The sequence below is a fragment of the Pan paniscus genome, chromosome 4 (assembly GCF_029289425.2).
Source record: "Pan paniscus chromosome 4, NHGRI_mPanPan1-v2.0_pri, whole genome shotgun sequence".
In the NCBI taxonomy this organism is placed as follows: Eukaryota; Metazoa; Chordata; class Mammalia; order Primates; family Hominidae; genus Pan; species Pan paniscus.
Genome location: NC_073253.2, coordinates 5,393,996 through 5,414,508, shown reverse-complemented (window position 1 = coordinate 5,414,508; position 20,513 = coordinate 5,393,996). Strand labels below are relative to the sequence as shown.

The 20,513-nt window shown below is 44.0% G+C and overlaps 1 protein-coding gene across 4 annotated transcripts in view; it reads right to left on the bottom strand.

Annotated features, from left to right (window-relative positions):
* The window catches only part of ADAMTS16 (ADAM metallopeptidase with thrombospondin type 1 motif 16), a 180,551-nt gene extending 163,920 nt beyond the window's left edge, over window positions 1-16,631 (bottom strand). For all 4 annotated transcript variants that reach the window (XM_034959712.2, XM_034959711.3, XM_034959714.2 and 1 more), the window contains exons 1-3: window positions 16,412-16,631; window positions 16,185-16,287; window positions 10,495-10,820 (exon numbers count right to left, since the gene is read on the bottom strand). In XM_034959712.2, the coding sequence (XP_034815603.1) occupies window positions 10,495-10,820; window positions 16,185-16,287; window positions 16,412-16,483 (501 nt within the window). In that variant the 5' untranslated portion in view covers window positions 16,484-16,631. The remainder of the gene's footprint in view (window positions 1-10,494; window positions 10,821-16,184; window positions 16,288-16,411) is intronic.
* Window positions 16,632-20,513: the final 3,882 nt, after the last annotated feature.

The following is a 20,513-nucleotide window of genomic DNA, read 5'->3' as shown; positions in this document are numbered from 1 at the left end:
CTGCTGCGGCTCATGGCACTTGAGAGTTGGTAGGGGATTACTGAGAACAGCTGTTGTCCACAATCACGAAGGACAGGACTCCACTGAGTGTGTAAATTCCCTTTGATACAGAGTCTGGCCTCAGGCCTCTAGAAGATATACCCTAACTTCTCCTTCAGAAGTGATTTAGAGTAGCCAAACTTAGACTGAAAATAGACACACACACAAGCCCCTGAGTGCTAATTTATACCTGTATGAGTCATGAAATACAACCCCCAAGCCTACTGAGGAAACTGTTCCTTCTCCCTCCTGGCAAGCTACATAGGAGGCTTAATTTTAATCAAAGCAGTAAAAGGTCAAGTGCAGCCTACCATGGGGGAGGAATGTCCGGACACATTGTGTCTGACAGTTCCAGCCCCATACAAGAATAAGCCTGTCACAAGGCCTAGCAAGGTTTAGTTAGCCCATTCCTTTCCCTATATAAGGCTGGAATATTCCTACTTCAGTTTTTGGGATCTCTTTTCCCCCATCCAAATTGGTGTTTGTGCAGATGATTTTTGTAAGGCAACAGAAGTCTTGTTCCTCCATTGCAAAAATCATTCATTCTTTGCATATATTTTTATTGAGGGCTTTACTATATGCCAGGCACTATTGAAAGTGTTGGGGATAAAGCAAGAAAAAGTCAAACATCCCTGGTAGTTATTCTCTCAATACTTAGGGTAGTAGGCAGCTTGATTATACAAAGAAATCGCCTCTCAACTCAAAGTTCTCCCTTTAAACTCTGTTTCCTGATGTGAACCTGGAACTATACAAATCCCATTTCTGCTTTGCCACCTGCTCCCTATTCACATCCACCAACAGCCCACACAATGGGGACAGTCTAAGGAAGGTGGAAGAACCTGCTCTTTCCTGTCTAGCCCCTGCGGACTGTCTACGCCTCACTTCCTGTCTGTTCCTTGTGGACTTCCTGTCTGTCCCATTGGGCTTCCTGTTTAGCCCCAGTGGACTTCCTATCTGCCTCCTCACTTTCTGTCTGTTCCCTGTGGACCTCCTGTCCATCCCAGTGGGCTTCCTGTCTAACCCCTGTGGACTTTCTGTTGGCTCCCTCACTTCCTGTCTGTCCCCTGTGGACTTCTTGTCAGCTCCTGTGGACTTTCGGTCTGTTCCCTCACTTCCTGTTTTTCCCAGGGGTGGACTTCCTGTTTGTCCCCAGTGGGCTTCCTGCCTCCTGTTCCTGTCATTCTCACTTCACCCTTGCTGTGGCAGATCATTCCAGTTGCAGCCGCTGATTCTAGTTTGTAGCTTATTTAAAGAACCAGCTACATTGTTCTCCCTCAGAGTCCTAGCACCAGCTAGCTCCTACTACTAAGGGATTTGAGGCCCAGCTCCAAACGTCTGAATTTTGAAAATCCCAAACTCTCCCCTTAGTTTCTTCAGCCCCAGGGGCAGTATATTCTTGTAGTTGTTGTCTAGGGTGCTTTGATATTCTCTGTTTAATTTTTCAGTTCTCAAATGCCTACATAATGCATTGTATTAATTCTCTCTCTTCAAATAATTTGTGTGGTTTCTGTCTCCTGACTAGACTGTGATTGATACAGTTAATAATAAATGCCAAATAGAAAAATAAAATAGGGATAGGAAGTGGGAAACAGGGATAGGAATGAAACAGGGACTGGGCGAGTTTAGATGGGTGGGCCAAGGAAGCCCTTAACAGACTTCCTATCTGTTCCTTGTGGACTTCCTGTCTGTCCCAGTGGGCTTCCTGTCTAGACCCAGTGGACTTCCTTCTTAAAAGGTAACATTTAAGGAGGAAAAAAAGGTCACATCCATGTTAAGCAGATACAATCAGGCTGCTCTCGTTAAACCTCAGGCAAAGCAAGATCCTGCCTTCAAGAGCTTGGTTTCATTTGGACTCTTTTACTCTCTTTGTACTGGACTTTTGCTTGAGCAAGCACTCTCTTTAAAAGTAGATAGCAAGCAACTCTCTTTAAAAGTAGATTTCAGACATCCTGTCATTCAGACAGTCCCAGGCCTGTATCATCCCCGAGAGTTAGTGGCCACAGGGATCATCTTCTGTTACACCCAGGGAATCAAGTTTCAGGTCTGAGCATTACTAAGAAGTCATCTCTTAACTCCAAACTGTCCTTTTAAACTCTGCTTTGTGAGGCTGAGGCTGGAACTCTACAAATCTCACTTCTGCTATGCCACCTGATCCCTATTTCATGATGATGAAGTAATATCATCAAGTGATTCTTGGTGAAAACATCGCTGGACAGAGAATCTGAAGACACGCACCCTAGACCTGTCTGAATTCCACCCGACTTTGTGATATTGCTCAAGTGACTCCACTCCACTTGGATCTCAGTTTCATCACTTCAAAAATGAGAGAAGTGGAACAAAACCATAGATTTTATAGCTAAATTTCTCTAGTCATCTAATTTTTGTTTACAACTAACAGTAAATTAATAGAAAAATCTGTCATCACTTCAAACATGAAAGATTACCTTATAAAATATTATTTGATCTAATGAAATATATTCATTTCTGTTAATTTCCAAATTGCACTATTATATTTATTCTTATGTAATTAGCAGAAAAGTAAGAAATTATCTACACTTTCAATTAGTTCTTCACAACAACCTTAAATTTCCTAGTCACCACCAGCTTTGGCCGTTCTTTATCCAAAAACCTAACAGCTGTCTCACATGCCTCCCAAGACTGACATTTTCATCTGCTTATGCCATCAGCAGTCTTCTCAGATAGTGACACCTTTCTTTCAAAAATCATAGTATCTCTTCTGATCATACCCCCATGTGGGTTCTTCCTCTCTATTCCTATTTTATTATACTGGCTCAAGAACATTTTTTAAAATCAGTTGAAAATCTGGCAGCATTTCAGACAGTTTCCTAGGATTTATTGAGTGTTTTAGAAAAATCTCTCAATGACTAGAATTTCCAGGGAATCCCTGGAGTTTGTGGGTAGAAATAAAACCCAGTACAATTCAAACCAGGGCCCTGAATAAGTGTCAAATCAAGTGAGAGTATAGACAGAACTGAGAATTACAACATTTACAAGTTTTCCAACATTTTTGAAAACAATAATTAGACTTTAGGAAAAATGATACCTATCCTGTGCATTAATGCCTTGACAAACATCATGTTTTATGCAAGAGGAATTAAATTTCTTGCAGATTTTATGCCAATGGCAGTCGACAGATTATATATATTTTTTTCTAATCCAAGTACAGAACTTTCAGAAAATCCTAAGAAAAATCTATTCCCATCATATGCAACAGAAAACATTTTTAAACAACCCTCACTTAAAAATATTGACTAATGGAGTTTCTAAAAAATAGTTTTGTTAAAAACCCTAGTGATTGAATGATTTATTAATAAACTATACACTTCAAAAGAAAATTTACAGTGTTTGACATTAGTCATAGCAAGAAATCAGATGAAGTGGATTATAAAACTAATTTTACCTTTATTAATACCCAAAAATAGAGGTTGAGAAGATATAGGATTTCTGATTGTAAATTGGAAATACAATCACTCATTATAAGAACAAAATGAATTTAGGTTAATGTTTAACAAGAACTTTGGGATACAAAGATGAATGATAAACGACTCTTGAAGAGTTCATAGTCTGGTATTAAAAAACCTGTAAATAAATAATTATGGAATAAAGTACACATATGTGCTTTAATATTTACACACTGCAAATTTAACATTACACACTGCAAATGTGGTCACTAAGCTCAAACAGCATTAGATGCTGAGGAAGATGGCACTGAAGTGGAAACCAATGAGAAAGTCATTACCCCTTAGAGAAAGTTCAGGTGACACAATGCAAATTCATGTGCATGAGCTCACAGGTCCCCGTAAGGCAGCAACAGCTCCATGATTAAGGGAAGTGAAATAGTACTGTGGTTTCAAGTGCTAGTTCTGGATTCCCATGTTTTGAAGAATTAGCTTTGGGATCATCTGTAAAATGGGGATAATAAAGTGGTCTTGGATCATAATCTGTAAAATAAGTTAATAATAGTGTCTATTGAAGACAGACTTCCAGAATGGCAATTTGAGGAGCAATGTGGGATTTCACCCCAGTGAAAGAACCACTTATTGCTGAAAATTACACACATGCATGCATACACACAGGCTTCAACCATTTAAAGTCCTTGGAAATTATTTTAAGTGCATAAAATATGGAGAAACAATTACTGAAAAACATTTTAATAAACCTTGAACAGAACAGTGAAATTTGGTAGTGTTTGAGCCATGGTTTGCTTAAGTCTTTACCTTGGCCCCAGCTAAATGCAACAGAAGTTCTTCTCCAGGCATGTGTAGCCAAGAAGATAAGGAATCCCTATTTCCTTACCCCTAGCCAACTTCTATTCTGAGACTCCATTTGCACTACAGGGGAGGCAAGCCACTTGCATCTGAAATTCCTTCAGTTCCATATTGCAGAAGCTCTGTTCCAGGCAGGCATGGCCAACAGAACTTGTTTCTCTTCTGCCAAGCAGCCCCTACACATAGAATGGACACTACTCTCCAGGCTTATCAGGCCAACAGCAATGAAACCCTGAATACCTCCACTCCATCTCACTTGTAGGTTAAAGTTTCAAGACAGGAAGCAAAACCAGGGAAGACAAGGGGTTACCATCCCCACCGGAGCTCTACTCATAGAGTAAGGGTGTCATAGTGGGAGAAGCAAGCCATTCTAGCAGTCCCATCTGCAATTCGGTGTCTTGGAGGTTTTGCCCAGGAGAAGAGACAGGCTGCATGAACAAGAAGCTTGCCTCCAGGGCCTGAAATTATTTGGAGCAGAATGTGGGAATTTCATGCCTAAGGGCATTGTCAAAAATAATAAAGATTTTGGTTGTGAGCAACTAAGAAGAACCATTTATGACAGCAAGGATGACCCTGGAAGACAATATGCTAAGTGAAATAAGCCAGACACAGAAAGACAAATACCATATGGTCTCACTTACACGTGGAATCTAAAAAAGAAGTTGAATACATAGAAGTAGCAAGTAGAGTATTGATTAGAACACTCCTTCCCAGTGGCAGAAAGGAGGAAAAAATGGAGAGAAGTAGGTCAAAGAATACAAGCTTACTGTTACATAGGATGAATAAGTATAAAGACCTAATGTACAGCAGGAAGACTATACTTAATAATACTGCATTGTATACTGAAAATTTGATTAAAGAGTAGATTTTAGGTGCTCTTACCCCCCACACACATACACACACACACACACACACACACACACACACACAAAGGGAACTATGGGAAATAATGGATAAATTTGCTTGGCTGTAGTAATCTTCTCATTGTGTGAGTGTGTGTGTGTGCATGTGTATAAACATCGTTTTCACCTTAAATATATATGATAAAAATACATTAAAAATAAAAATGGGCCAGGTGCAGTGGTTCACACCTGTGGTTCCAGCACTTTGGGAGGCTGAGGCGGGTGGATCACAAGGTCAGGAGTTCAAGACCAGCCTGGCCAACATGGTGAAACCCCATCTTTACTAAAGATACAAAAAATTTGCTGGGCATGGTGGTGTGCACCTGCAATCCCAGGTACTCGGGAGGCTGAGGCAGGAGAATCACTTGAACCTGAGAGGCGGAGGTTGCAGTGAGCTGAGATTGTGCAATTGCACTCCAGCCTGGGCAACAGGGTGAGACTCCAGCTCAACAAATAAATAAATAAATAAATAAATAAATAAATAAATAAATAAATAAGAGAAAAGAAATAAAGGAAGCCATGATGGCAGTGTTGCACAGAGAATTTGAATGAAGGTACATTTTTAAAAGAAATAAATAAAAATTTTGGAATTGAAAAGTACAGTACACACAATGTAAAATTTATGATGGGGCTTAATAATATATTTGAACTGCCAGGAAAAAATCAGTGAACTTGAAGATAAACGAAGAAGACAGAGAAAAATGAATGAAGAAAAAATGAATGGAGCCTCAGAGAAATGTGGGACATCATTAAACATATCAACATATGCATAATGGATACCAAAATATACATACTAACATATGCATAATGCAATGTGCATAATACACCACAGTGAGATAAACAGTTGACTTCTCACCAGAAACAATGGAAGTCAGAAAGCAGTAGGATGACATATTGAAAGTGCTGAAAGTAAAACAACAAAAAACTGTCAACCTATGCAGAACAATTCTATGGATGACTATGGACCAACTGAGTCCTCCCCATTTTCTTCCTTGCCGTTCTCAAGAATGACTGCAAAATGTGCTGGAAATGCAACATCATGAGATAGGGAGGAAAGGGCAGAAACAACCTGGACTCTGTTGCAGTCCCTGCCTTGTGGTATGACGTGATGACTGAAGTGTAGAACTTGTTGTGATGATTGAACTGCAGAACTTGTCCAGCACGTCATGTGCCCGGGTATAAAACCCAGGGTGGGCTGCCTTTCTGGGTGCCCCAGCCATGTTGCATACACAGACAAGACTTCATCCACTCAGGCTGCTGTATTGAGCCTTGTGCACCAGCCCGTGATGATTCCTAGGCTTCAGCTGTCCCTTGCTGCCCTACCTATCTCTAAGTAATAAACCCACTTCATGTAACTTGTGTGTGGGGGTTGCTGTCTCACCAAACTCAGACAAGTTGCTAACCTCTGCACAGTGAACCCACTTCACAAGCCAATAATCTCTACCCAGTAAATCAGAACCACAAAGGATACTACTTCGTACTCACTGGGATGGCTATTTAAAAAGAGAGAACAATAACAAGATTTGGCAAGAATGTGGAGAAATAGGAAACTTCAGACATTACTAGGGTAATATAAAATGGTACAGCTAATATGAAAAATGGTTTGAAAATTCCTCAAAACGTTAAGTGTAGAGTTTCCATATGTCCCAGAAATTACACGCCTAGGTATTTACCCAAGAGAAATGAAGACACATGTTCATACAAAAACCTGTACACAAATGTTCATAGCAGCATTATTCGCAGTAGCCAAAAAAAGTAAAACAATAATGTCCATCAACTGATAAACAGGTAAATAAAATATGTGGTATACTTCAGCAATAAAAAAGGATAAAGTACTGATATGTGCTGCAACGTGGACGATTCTTAAACACATTATGCTAAGTGAAATGAGTCAGTCACAAAGGCCACATAGTGTATGCTTCTGTTTATAATCAATGGCCAGATTAGGCAAACCTATACTACCTAGGATGGGAATGGGGAAATTAGGGGAAGTGAGAACTGCCCATAAGGGTTTATTTTTGAGGTGATATAAATGTCTCCTATTAGATTCTAGTGATATTTGCACAATTCTGTTAATATACTAAAAACTACTGAATGATACATTGTAAAGGGTGAAACTCTATTAAATGAATAGAGCTAATTAACTCTTTAAAGAGTGAGTTACATCTCAATAAAGCTGTTTTAAAAATAGTACCTATTTCTTCGACTTATCTTCAAGCTAAGTGAGATAACAATTGTAAAGCTATTAGCAAAGTATAACATTCAATAAGTCATTATTGTTCTTTGTGCTATTGCCATGGTCATCATTGTCTCTTACTTATAACTAGCCCTCTAAGTCTATCCATTATTTAACCAAGTACTGGAAAGTACCTGAGTGACACACATTTATGTGCTTGTGGTTGGTGACCACAAACAGATCTCTAATGACAATTTGGTAGAGACATAAATATAACAGGGACCCTTTTTCCAAAAATTACCCTTACTTAACTGAATAAGAAATATTTTAAGTCATGATACTTGGTGGCAATACCAGGGTAAACTCTAGAAATAATTTTAGGGTTTACAGATCCCATTGAATATATTATACTTGGGTTTAATATGCAAATGTTAAGCTCTTAACATTTATAGGTGGTGTTACAAGATCTGTGAGCTTGGCAGATGCCAGCAGTCTTCTCCAGGACTGCTTGTTACTCCTTCACTTATGGGCATCACGTTCTAACTTTACTATGAGGACAGGGCTTGGACTTGGTTTCTGGACAGTCTCTAAAATCCTACCCTGACACTCTCCACCTACCAGCAAGGCACGCAGAGGCATCCTCCTCTGGGTCCTTCTGGCTCCCATGTCTGTCCCTGTTTCCTCCCCCGTAAGGGACTTGCCTGTGTCCTGCCTCTCTCATTAGACAATAAACTCCTGGGGCCCAGGTCTGCTGGGCTGCAGCCGTACATAGTTCTCAAGGTCATTCAGTACTCAAATTGTCACTGTGAACATGAGATTTAATGTATTATGTTTGTTTAGTTTTTCCTTTCTTCTTTATGAATATTTGTTTACTATAAATAGGACAACACCTCAATGATTCACTTTCACACTATTCCTCAAACCAATCATTAGTGGACAACAGCAAAATCCTTCCAAATGCAGAATCTCAGAACCAGGGTGAAAAACTATGTACCAGTTTGGAAATTGCATTGTCTCACAGCTGTAAACCATTTTCTCTAATTAAATGATACAAGATATTATGTAATAATTAAGCAATATATTTTTACACTTGAAAGTAATATTCTTATCCTACAAATTAAACAGATAGAATGGAATATAGAGCATTTCCTGCTAGAAGAGATCTTCTTTTCAAAGTGATGGCCCCTGGGCTCTGCAAAGATACCTAAATAAGAACAGGGCTCTTTCAAATGCCTTTGATTTGTCCTGTCTTATGACGAAAACACTAAGCCTCACACTCTTAAGTCTGGTTGAGGTCTCATTTGTAGTGACCATCTATGGACAAAATATCAGTAAAGCTGGACTACAAGTATTTGGAAGATTAATGAAGAAGACATATAAATTTCTCTTCCAGCAGCTACAGTATCAGATACCACTGTTTATTATCCAGAGAAGCATTTTTTTCTGTTATTTATAATTTCTTTATTTTTCATTATAATTATACACTTACTTTACTGTTAACTTTTCCTGTTAACTCTGATCAAGCTCAAAAAGAGCTAGAAATTTCAAGCTACTGCAAAGCATCTCAATTCAGGGAACAGATTCCAGGGCACAGCTCAGCCTCCCTGGCTCAGGGAAACCCAGGGGCCTCAGGGAGCTTGCATCCCTGCTGGGTTAGCAAGAAGCACCTCACCAATTTCCACAACCAAATCCAAAATTACCCAAGTGTAAAGGGCAAGGCACACCTCGCTGCCACACAGATGGCTTCCATTTCTGGCTTAAGCCCTTGTGAAAGAAAACCAAGGAAGATGCATCTTCATTTTGTGCATTTCATGAAGAGTTCTAGTCCGTTAAGGAAGACTTATTTTTCTTGGGAGAGTGTGGAAGAAATCAGCCCCATTGTCTTCATGCTTAACAAGAGCGCCAAATAACCACCACCCTATCCCTGGCAACTCAACCCAAAAACTTCTTACAAGTGAAATAGCAATGAGATCAACTCATATCAAATTTCTCTAAAAAGCAGAATGTTAACATCTAAAAAAACTTTTTTTACAGGATTTAGCATTTGCATATATTTAGTATTTTAAGAAATTGGTTATGAATTCAGCATCCAAAATTCACACACACAAAATCTTTATGAGATGTGGGGTCTGAATTCCCTCTCCTCAAAGAGGGAATGAAATTTAAGACACACTGAAAGCTTTTTCTAGAGAAGCAATAAATGTCCCAGACCTGTTGGCCAAACCTTTAACATCCTCAAGACCTTGAACTGTTGACCACACATTTTCGCTCTGCTGTCTAAGTCACACTTCGCTCCTCTGCACCTGAGCAATTCATTTGCTGCCAAGAATCTAAGAATCTCCAAAGATTTTTCTCCCTAAATATATGAAAATATTTTAAGAAAAGTAAAAAGCAAGCCATTGAGATTTTGACTTGGGTAGGCCTGAGGGATGCAGGTAGATTCTTAGCTCGGCCATAAGCCCCCCACTCTAGAGTCCCTGTAAATTGCAGCACCAGAAGCATCGAAGTGATGTGCCATTCCAAACCCGACATGCAGGACATGGGGAATGCACCCCTGGATTCATCAGTCCAGGAAGACCAGCAACGCCCTGCCATGGATGAATGCCCTAATGTGTAAGCAGATTATCATCATCAGAATGAAAGATGTACAGTATTCAAAGTCTTTCAAATATCTGATCAAATAATCCTCATGGCCAATCTCTTGAATAGTGTTGTTTTATTCAAAATGAAGACATTTCTCCAGTTTCTGTCAATTAGAAGCTGTAAGTTAGAGTAAAAACATCCCCTAAGAAGCTAAAGAATTCAGATTTGGCCAGAGGTTCTTATACACAAGTTTCAAGCTGAAGTGCTCTTCCACAATAATTCTAGAACAGCAGCAGCAGGGTGGGTGTGCACACTGTTTCCAAATAGGCCAGAGGAGGCACGCAATGTTTTTTGGAAAAGTTTTACTTGGCAATATTCCTCCTGCTTAATCTGCGCTGCAGTACTAGAAGAACATCTATGTGACATCGAGGGAAAGTCCTGGTTACGCTCTCCTTTCCACCATCACCAACCTCGCCTCCCTACCTGGGGCTTGCGCCGTACTCACCAAGCCTTGGCAGGTTGAAAGGGCCACTGAGGAGTTTCTGTGTGATCGCAAAGAGCCTTGATAGAAACAGAAGTCCTCTGGCGGTAAAGTCTGCACAGACTTCGTGCCTGTCTTTCCCAACGTCTGCACAATAAAGCCAGGAGCCACTAGGCTGCTGGAAGTCCTCAGATCCATGTGGAAGTCGTGCCTGGAGCCTTTCAGCCGAAGGTGAAGAGACTCAACCTCGGACACGGCCACTGCTCTTCTCCGCCGCTGATGGTGCATGATTTCATGGGACACGTAATCGCCCCTGTGGTCAACCTCGTAGGCAGAGACCAGGTCATATTCTGAAATCAAAAGAGTGAGGAGAGGCTGAGTCATTTCGGAATACCGAGAAGAATCAGGAAGTCTTAAGATATAATATTATTTTACCACATGACCTTTCCACCCAGTCAAAAATGATGAAGAAAAATGCAACACCTACCCATACTGAATTCAAAGTGTGCAATATGGAACATCACAGTTTAAAGAAAAAAATTGTAACAAGGGCCCCATCATGTGCTATTACCAAGCCAGGAAATTCTCCAACAGTGATGCGGTGATGTTAACAGCTGTCATCTGCCCTCCCAGCCACTCAGGGGCGTGCTCCTCACCTCCCACCAGCTCCTACCACCGTAGCTGAGTCAGGGGAAGGATGACAGAAAGCAAGATGGCTTGTTCCAAGCAGTGGCAGGTTAGCACATTTTATTGTCTATAAAAAGGTGATTACTCTTTAAGACATCAAATTATTCTCAGATGAAATAAGTCATATTCTTATGACCTTTATTTTGAAGAGAGACAATATTCGTCCTTTACTGGGGGCACATATAATATTTATCATGCAAAATAACTACTGGTAAGCCACGTTTACATAAACACAATGCTATGGTAATAAACATTCAACAACCCGCTGTCTGGAGAAGAACGACCTGGATTTTGGCATTTGCCAATTTCCCTGGTGTAAATCTTCCCCTCATGGCTGATTTCAATGACTGCTGTGCCGTCACTGAATATTCAGTGCACAGAGATACTCAGCAGCCCCCAATGTGTGGTGTTTCTACCATACAGATGCAAAAGAGGCCAGTGGCCTCAAGAGCCTAGATTATTATCAAATATAGTGAAATAATTATGAAATGATGAGCTTTGAGTATTGCAACGTTTTTAATATAATTAATTTCACTGTAAATGTATGTATTTTAATTATTCTCACAGTGATTTGGTGTCTTCATTAATACAGTATTTCTTCCATAAACGGGAAAGACGTATTTGAAAGACTTCAAACAATAATCTTGCAAGAGGAAAAGTTTGTCCTATCTAAAAACTCATATATATAAGTGGTAGGCTCATAATCTCAGCGTTCAGGCAAACTGAACTCCAAGAAGCCCTGCAAGGCTCCCGTGAGGCCCCAGTTGTTTTGGGAGAGCTCAATTCCAAAAGGCTGGGGGAGACGGCCAGAGCTCCACGCCTCGCCCACCCAACAGGAGCATCTCCCACGGGCTCCACCCTTCCCACTCTTTCCACAGTTGGCTGCTTAGATGGCACCTGACTGCAGCTTGCTCCAGACTCAAAGACAGAGCCTGTAACTCTCTAAGAGCAGAGGAATGTTCACGAGCACCCTAAGAGGATAGCAGGGAAGGAGAATCCAGAAAACAGAGACAGAAGGGTGGGGCAGGTGGCAGGAGATGTATAGCCTTCTAAATAGAAATCAATCCCATTAACAAAAAATCAGTCCACCACCGGCCACCTCTTTCAAACGCTGCTGATATCAGGAAAGAAAAATGATACTACCCTCCTAAAATTGGCTTTGGCAATGAGTTGCAAAATACTTTGACCTGGGAAATCACCCTGAGGAAATAATCCCAGACGAATTTTAAAAAGTTTATGTAAATATTTTCATGGAAGTATTATTTGTAATGAGGTAAAATTTTAAACAATAATCAACAACGGATAATTGGTAACTAAATTACCGTAAAGCTATAGAAAGGAATACCTTAAAGCTTGTAAAAATATACTCTAAAAGAATGAAATCTAAAATATTATTTCACCACATGAGGCAAAGTTGATCATACAATGAGCTTTCAAAGTACGTTGTAAGCTCTGAAGCCAAAGTGACCTTTTAAAGGAAAAAAAGTGTAGCCTGTAAGGAACACAGGGCAATAAGTAAATTCTTGTAGATTATCTGGACAAAATGCAGAAGGCAAATAGTAAAGGCAGAGGGGGGTAGGAAGAGAAACTAGCACAATTCTATTTTATATTCTCTGCATTGTTATTATGTTCACTAGTGAGCATGTGACCATTGATTTTTTTTTGTTATAATTTAAGTTCTGGGATACATGTGTAGAACGTACAGGTTTGTTACATAGGTATACATGTATCATGGTGGTTTGCTGCACCCATCAACCTGCCATCTACATTAGGTATTTCTAATGCTATCCCTCCCCTTGCCCCTCACCCCCCAACAAGCCCGGTGTGTGATGTTCCTTTCCCTGTGCCCATATGTTCTCAGTGTTCAACTCCCACTTATGAGTGAGAACATGCAGTGTTTGGTTTTCTGTTCCTGTGTTAGTTTGCTGAGAACGATGGTTTCCAGCTTCATCCATGTCCCTGCAAATGACATGAACTCATTCTTTTTTTATGGCTGCATAGAATTCCATGGTGTATATGTGCCACATTTTCTTTATCCAGTCTCTCATTGACGGGCATTTGGGTTGGTTCCAAGTCTTTGCTATTGTGAATAGTGCTTCACTAAACATATGTGTGCATGTGTCTTAATAGTAGAATGATTTATAATTCTCTGGGTATATACCCAGTAATGGGATTGCTGGGTCAAATGGTATTTCTTGTTCTAGATCCTTGAGGAATCGCCACACTGTCTTCCACAATGGTTGAACTAATTTACACTCCCACCAACTGTGTAAAAGTGTTCCTATTTCTCCACATCCTCTCCAGAATCTGTTGTTTTCTGACTTTTTAAAGATTGCCATTCTAAATGGCGTGAGATGGTATCTCGTTGTTGTTTGGATTTGCATTTCTCTAATGACCAATGATGATGAGCTTTTTTTCATATGTTTGTTGGCCGCATAAATGTCTTCTTTTGAAAATTGTCTGTTCATATACTTCACCCATTTTTTGATGGGGTTGTTTTTTTCTTCTAAATTTGTTTAAGTTGCTTGTAGATTCTGGATATTAGCCCATTGTCAGATGGATAGATTACAACCATTTTCTCTCATTCTCTAGGTTGCCTGTTCACTCTGATGATAGTTTCTTTTGCTGTGCAGAAGCTCTTTAGTTTAATTAGATCTTATTTGTCAGTTTTGGCTTTGTTGCAATTGCTTTTGGTTTTAGGTTTTAACATTTAAATAGTTAATCCACCTTGAGTTAGATTCTGTATAAGGTGTAAGGAAGGGTCCAGTTTCGGTTTTCTTCATATGGCTAGCCAGCTTTCCCAGCACCATTTATTAAATAGGGAATCCTTTCCCCATTGCTTGTTTTTGTCAGATGTGCCAAAGATCAGGTGGTTGTAGATGCATGGTGTTATTTCTGAGGTCTCTGTTCTGTTCTATTGATCTATATATCTGTTTTGGTACCAGTACCGTGCTTTTTTGGTTACTGTAGCCTTGTAGCATAGTTTGAAGTCAGGTAGGTAGTGTGTGACACCTCCAGCTTTGTTCTCTTTGCTATTTTGTAATTACTTCAGCCACCAAGAATGATTTGCAATAATAGTTTGAGTCATGCGCTACTTTAAACAAAATGTATGGCTACAATTAGTTATTTCAGAACCAACTTGTCTAATGGATACCTAGACAGGCAACAGTAAGTTGACCCCAGCAGTCACCAAGTATCTTCTAGCTCTTCTGCTCCAGGTCAGAGGGAAACAGGCAACACTGTTGAGGAGGATCTTTTCTCTGGTGGCATAAAAGCTTGTTGTGGATGTCCAGACTCACACATTAGCCATTTATAATTAAGGAGCTAAAGTGCATAGAAGGTAGGGGAGGAGGGTGTGTGCTGTGTCCACTGGGCTAGAACTTCACTAAGAAGGGTTTGCCTCTTCCCCTTCAGGTTCTTACCAAGCCAGATAAGTGGTTGTCATGGAGACGATACGTTGTGACAACAACTGTGGTGCCAGGTGTTCAGAGCAGCACACTGGCACCCCACTCCCAGAGAGGATGCTGAAGCAGATTGAATCACTTCAGGAGAAAAGCACACTTAGGCACGAAGCCCTGGCTTTTCTTCTTCTTTCTTCTGTGTCTATAATGTGCTTTATCTTAAATAAAACTTCATAAATGCCATAAACTATTGTGGAAATCTCCTGAGTCCCTCTGGAATTTTCATGATTTTAGGGAACTAGAATTTTTTTTTTTTTTTTTTTTTTTTTTACAAAAATCTTACTTAAAAAGGTGAATTAGAATTAACCTTTAAAATTGTAAGAATTAACTTTTAGTATTGTAAGCAAAACCCTAAAAAGGACAAGGACAACCACAAGAAGATAGTCTGTAAACGGACAGATAATTAACTTTCTCTTGTAAATTCAGTGACAATTTTTTTTAACATTTTATATCATTTGCACCTAGCGCCCCCTGGTGGTTCTCAAAAAGGTACTATGGTGAGCGTCAATCTGATACCGGTCACCTTATATACTATTTGTATACTCATTTGGCAGGGAATAATTTCAAAAGTTAATGCATATATTAAGTGCTTGCCTTTATGTCACTTTATCAAATTGAAATAACTATACTGAGAAATTCTGAATTGTTAACTTTAATTTTCTAGATCTTCTGGAAATACATTGAGAGAATGAAACCTAGTTCTTCCTATAAAAGTCAATTAATATTAACATTTGATACGGCAATTTATTGTTGGTAACAATGCAAAATAATATTTATTAACTGTCATTGGATGGGTTCAGGTTAAAAAACCACCTAGCAACCAGTGCGACACACCTGCGTTCTCATTTACCTGATGCAGTATGAAGACACGGAGATCCCTTTCCATAAGACAGCAAATTTCCAAATGTCACTTGTAAGTGGCAGAAGTAAAAGCATGCATTGAAAAAGAATAAGACTTGCCCTCATGTCAAATTGTGGCCCAGGATATGAACGTTGCTGATGGTGTCACAATCAGCTGATTAGCCATTTCAGGCACTATTATGTTTGAAGTACGCCCTGATTGTTGGAGCATTAACTTTGGTATTGAGATGCTAAGCGCTTCTTTTATCTCCTTCACTGAGAATAAGCAAAGATAGAGAAATATTTTAATTTATAAAGGAGGAGAAGGAGGAAAGGTTGGGGACGGGAAGGAGGATCCGAGGATGTAGGAGGGGACGGAAAAGAAAGTAATTTGCTCTTTATGACGGCTTTGATGCATACATTAATAGCTTTAGATTCTTCCTAAGCTCTTTAGAATAAAATAAAATGAACTTCCTCACCTTTTTCCTAATGTTATATCAATAACTCTGGCAAACCGTTTTGCCAGGGAATAAAATGTAAATATTGGTGGAAATCCACTCATCGGGGCTCGCTCATACAGTTAAAAAAAAAAAAAAGTTCACAACAGCATCTTAAAAGTAGGGTTCCACAGAGTCATGAACATTCACAGCACCTAATAAACCAGCGGCACGGAGATTACGAGCTGCTAAATGGCAAGGATTAGAAGCCCCCACCTCACGGACTTACCGCCCTTTTCCATCCAGCCCGGCCGCTCCGCAGGTGGAGGAGGACGCGGGACGCTCGGGCTCCCAGGCGCTGCCGCTGCGGGTCCCATGGCGCACGCAGGTGCCTGCGGAAAACAGCGGCGACATCGCGGTGAGACGGCGGGGTCCGCGGGAGAGGAGCCGCGGGGGACTCGCCTCCAGCTGTCCGGACCCGCGGTTTCCGCGCTGGTGGGAGCGCCCGGGACTCACCTGCTCGGCCACCTGCGCCAGCAGCATCCACAGCGCCGCCAAGCCCCGCCATCCGCGCGCGCGGGGCTTCATCCAGGAGCGCTCCGAGGGGCTAGGGGCCACCGGAGGGTCCCCGGCCGGCAGCGTGCGAGCGGGCAGGGAGGACCCGACCCAGGCAGAGCGCGGGAGGATTCCCCACAGCGACTCCGCCGCCGCGCCGGGGTTATTACTGAAGCTCCGTGCGGCGCGGGGGGCGGAGTGGCAGCCGCGGCGGCGGGGGCGGCGGGAGCGGTGGGAGAGCGCGGGGCGGGCAAGGGAGAGAGGAGGGGAGGAGGTGAGGGCGGGGGGGTCAGAGGACCGAGGAGGGGAGAGTGCAGGGACAAAGAGCAGAGGGGAGGAGGCGAGGTCAGCGGGGCGCTGAGGCGGAGGCGAGCGGGGAGCAGAGGGAAGGCGGGAGACAGCGGGCAGCGCCAGAGGAGGAGGACGCGGGAAGATGGAGCTGCCCACGGCCTGCAGTCCGTGCCTCTCTGCCCGCGCGGGGACCACACAGTTGGAGAGGCTGCCGGGCACCGGCGCGGGCGATGCTCAGCATGGACCTCCGGCCGGTGCGCGCTCCTGCCCTGCCTTGGGGCTGGGGACTCGGCGGGACTCCAGCTACTGCAGTGGCTCCGCGGGCTCCCACCTCCGGGCCGCACCGGCGCCGCCAGAGGCCGGGACACCTGCAGCCCGCGGAGTGCGGTCTGGCCGCGCCTCCGTGCCCGGGCACAGCTGTGGGGACACTGGGTGCGGAAAACCGGGCGCCAGGACGTGGGAGAGCCGCGGACCTGCCTTTAAAGGCGCGTGCCTCGCTCTGGAGTTTGCGGAGTGATCGGAGACGGGGAGGCTGAGGAGGAAACTCTTCCCCCGCGCCATTTGCCCCGAGATGTGGCGGCGCTCCTGGCCCCGCGGTCACGGCCACCCTCAACTGGCCAGGCCGCGGATGCCGGTGACTGGCTGCTGGGTGCAATCCCTAGGGAGGTCTCAGGGCTGCGGATGGGCCTGGGTCTCGGCCGCCACGGGGGTCGATCGGGCTACTGTGTGGACGGGGTGGCCAAGGAGGCAGCAGGTGTGCGGTCAACAGCCTGGCCAGAATTCTGCTGTAGCTGGATGGGGTGTGTGAGCGCGCGGGTGTACATGTGCCTGGGTGTGCGCGGGTGTACATCCACACCTGACTGCGTGTGCGCGAGTACACGCTGTGAGCCCATAGTGTGTCTGGAATTGGTGGGTTCTTGGTCTCACTGACTTCAAGAATGAAGCCGCATACCCTCGCGGTGAGTGGGTACAGCTGATGTTACTTTGTTACTTCTGATGTTCAGATGTGTTCGGAGTTTCTTCCTTCTGGTGGGTTCGTGGTCTCGCTGGCTCAGGAGTGAAGCTGCAGACCTTGGCGGTGAGTGTTACAGCTCTTAAGGCAGAGCGTCTAGAGTTGTTCGTTCTTCCCGGTGGGCTCGTGGTCTCGCTGGGCTCAGGAGTGAAGCTGCAGACCTTCGCGGTGAGTGTTACAGCTCATAAAAGCAGAGTGGACCCAAAGAGTGAGCAGTAGCAAGATTTATTGCAAAAAGCAAAAGAACAAAGCTTCCACAGCATGGAAGGGGACCTGAGCCGGTTGCCACTGCTGGCTGGGGCAGCCTGCTTTTATTCTCTTATCTGGCCCTAGCGACATCCTGCTGATTGGTAGAGCCGAGTGGCCTGTTTTGTCAGGGCGCTGATTGGTGTGTTTACAATCCCTGAGCTAGATACAAAGGTTCTCCACGGCCCCATCAGATTAGTTAGATACACAGAGTTTCCACACACAGGTTCTCCAAGGCCCCACCAGAGCAGCTAGATACAGAGTATCGATTGGTGCACTCACAAACCTTGAGCTAAACACAGGGTGCTGATTGGTGTATTTACAATCCCTGAGCTAGACATAAAGACTCTCCACATCCCCACCAGACTCAGGAGCCCAGCTGGCTTCACCTAGTGGATCCCGCACTGGGGCGCAGGTGGAGCTGCCTGCCAGTCCTGCGCCGTGGGCTCGCATTCCTCAGCCCTTGGGTGGTCCATGGGACTGGGCGCCGTGGAGCAGGGGGTGGTGCTCCTCGGGGAGGCTTGGGCCGCACAGAAGCCCATGGAGTGGGTGGGAGACTCAGGCATGGCGGGCTGCAGGTCCCGAGCCCTGCCCCGCGGGAAGGCAGCTAAGGCTCGGCAAGAAATCGAGCACAGCCCCGGTGGGCCGGCACTGCTGGGGGACCCAGTACACCCTCCGCAGCCACTGGCCCAGGTGCTAAGTCCCTCATTGCCCGGGGCCAGCAGGGCTGGCCGGCTGCTCTGAGTGCCGGGCCCGCCAAGCCCACGCCCACCCAGAACTCCAGCTGGCCCGCAAGCGCTGCACGCAGCCCCGGTTCCCACTCGTGCCTCTCCCTCCACACCTCCCTGCAAGCTGAGGGAGTGGGCTCCAGCCTTGGCCAGCCCAGAAAGGGGCTCCCACAGTGCAGTGGGGAGCTGAAGGGCTCCTCAAATGCTGCCAAAGTGGGAGCCCAGGCAGGGGAGGTGCCGAGAGCAAGCGAGGCCTCTGAGGACTGCCAGCACGCTGTCACCTCTCAGTAGGACTGCGTGCGTGGGAGTGCATGTTTGCACACGTGTGTGTGTGTGGCGCTCCCCGTCCGTGGCTGCTTTCCCATCACACACCTTATGTGGATCCTGGGCCTTCAGCTGCCCTTTGTTTGGTTCCAGTGTCCTTCACAGCCAGCTTAGCTTGACATTGCCTCTTTTGCACACTTTGGAGAGGGGGATGAATGGGGGAAATGGTGTCTTGGGCTCTGGCTTTCTTTGCCCAGCCTGTCGCAAGTCTGTGGGTACCCAGGGAGAGCTCCCAGCAGGCGCCCTGCTAGGGCTGTCCTGAAGCCCCAGACCCCAGGTAGGGGCAGTAGAACCGCCTGGCTGTGTATGGGCATCCTCATTCCACAGCAACACACACTCCCTCTCTTATTCATTTATTTGAAACCATTCTTCAAAGTGCAAATATTTTTTACATAAAGCCTGGCATTGGGAGGGACCTTAAAACACCTGCCACCCTTCCTCTCTGTCAATGCCTAACAAGTGTCTGCCTCAGCTCACACCTCAGGGAGCTTACACTTACCTTGAAGGGGGGTTGGGCAGTGCCTGGAAGTCTCCAAAATCTGCCGGCAGAATTTCCCTTGTCCTGAGTACATTGCACGCTTGATAAATGGGGATCTCTACGTACTTCTAATTGTGTCCAGTGTAACATGAAAGGGAGTGATGTTTTTTCGAGTCTATCACATGGAGATACCTAGGGGCCCTCTTCTGTAAGTTCAAACAGATGGAAAAAAAGAAGAATGGCTGATATAAAAGGATTCACTCTTAGGGTGTGCTTAAAAACAGTAAGACCAGAACAGTGCTAAATGAGTCTCTTTTCATTGTGAAGAAAGAAACAACATTCTTTAAAATGACTAGTGTTTCCCAGTTCCTCTAGCGATGCATGGATTTCAGCGCTCATCCTGCAGTATGAATGTCTCCAGGTAACAAAGAGGGGTGGTTGAGTCCAGGCTATAGAGGCCAGAGTGGGAGCTGAGATGCAAAACACACGAGTGGACCGAGTTTAAGACGGGCCATCTAACGTGGTGGCAGTAACTCGCAGCTGCCTGTCCGTCTCAGGGAGGGATGGAGAGGGAGGGGCAAACTGGAGCACACGTGTCTGCCTTAAAAGGGACTCCTGGCACTGAGTGGCCAGCGCATGGGTTGGTGCCATACAGTATTGGGGACCAGACCTGCCTAATTTTTAAAGGTAAAATGGAAATCTAAATATGTATATGGAGTCCCTTCAATTTAAAGGTGTCCCAGCAAAGTAACCCTGAGAACAAATATTGGAAGAGTCAAAACAAACCGCCAGCCTCAAACGACTTCACTTTGCAGCCCTTCAAGAACTTAGCACTCTTAACTTTGAGGTCAAAGTTTAGGAAAGCAGTTTTGTCGTCATTTGTTTACATCCAGGGTCAGAAAACTCTCTACTGCCTAAGATCAAATCTGGCCAGCTGACTCATTTTGTAAATAAAGTTTTATTTGTTTGCAGATCGTCTGTGAA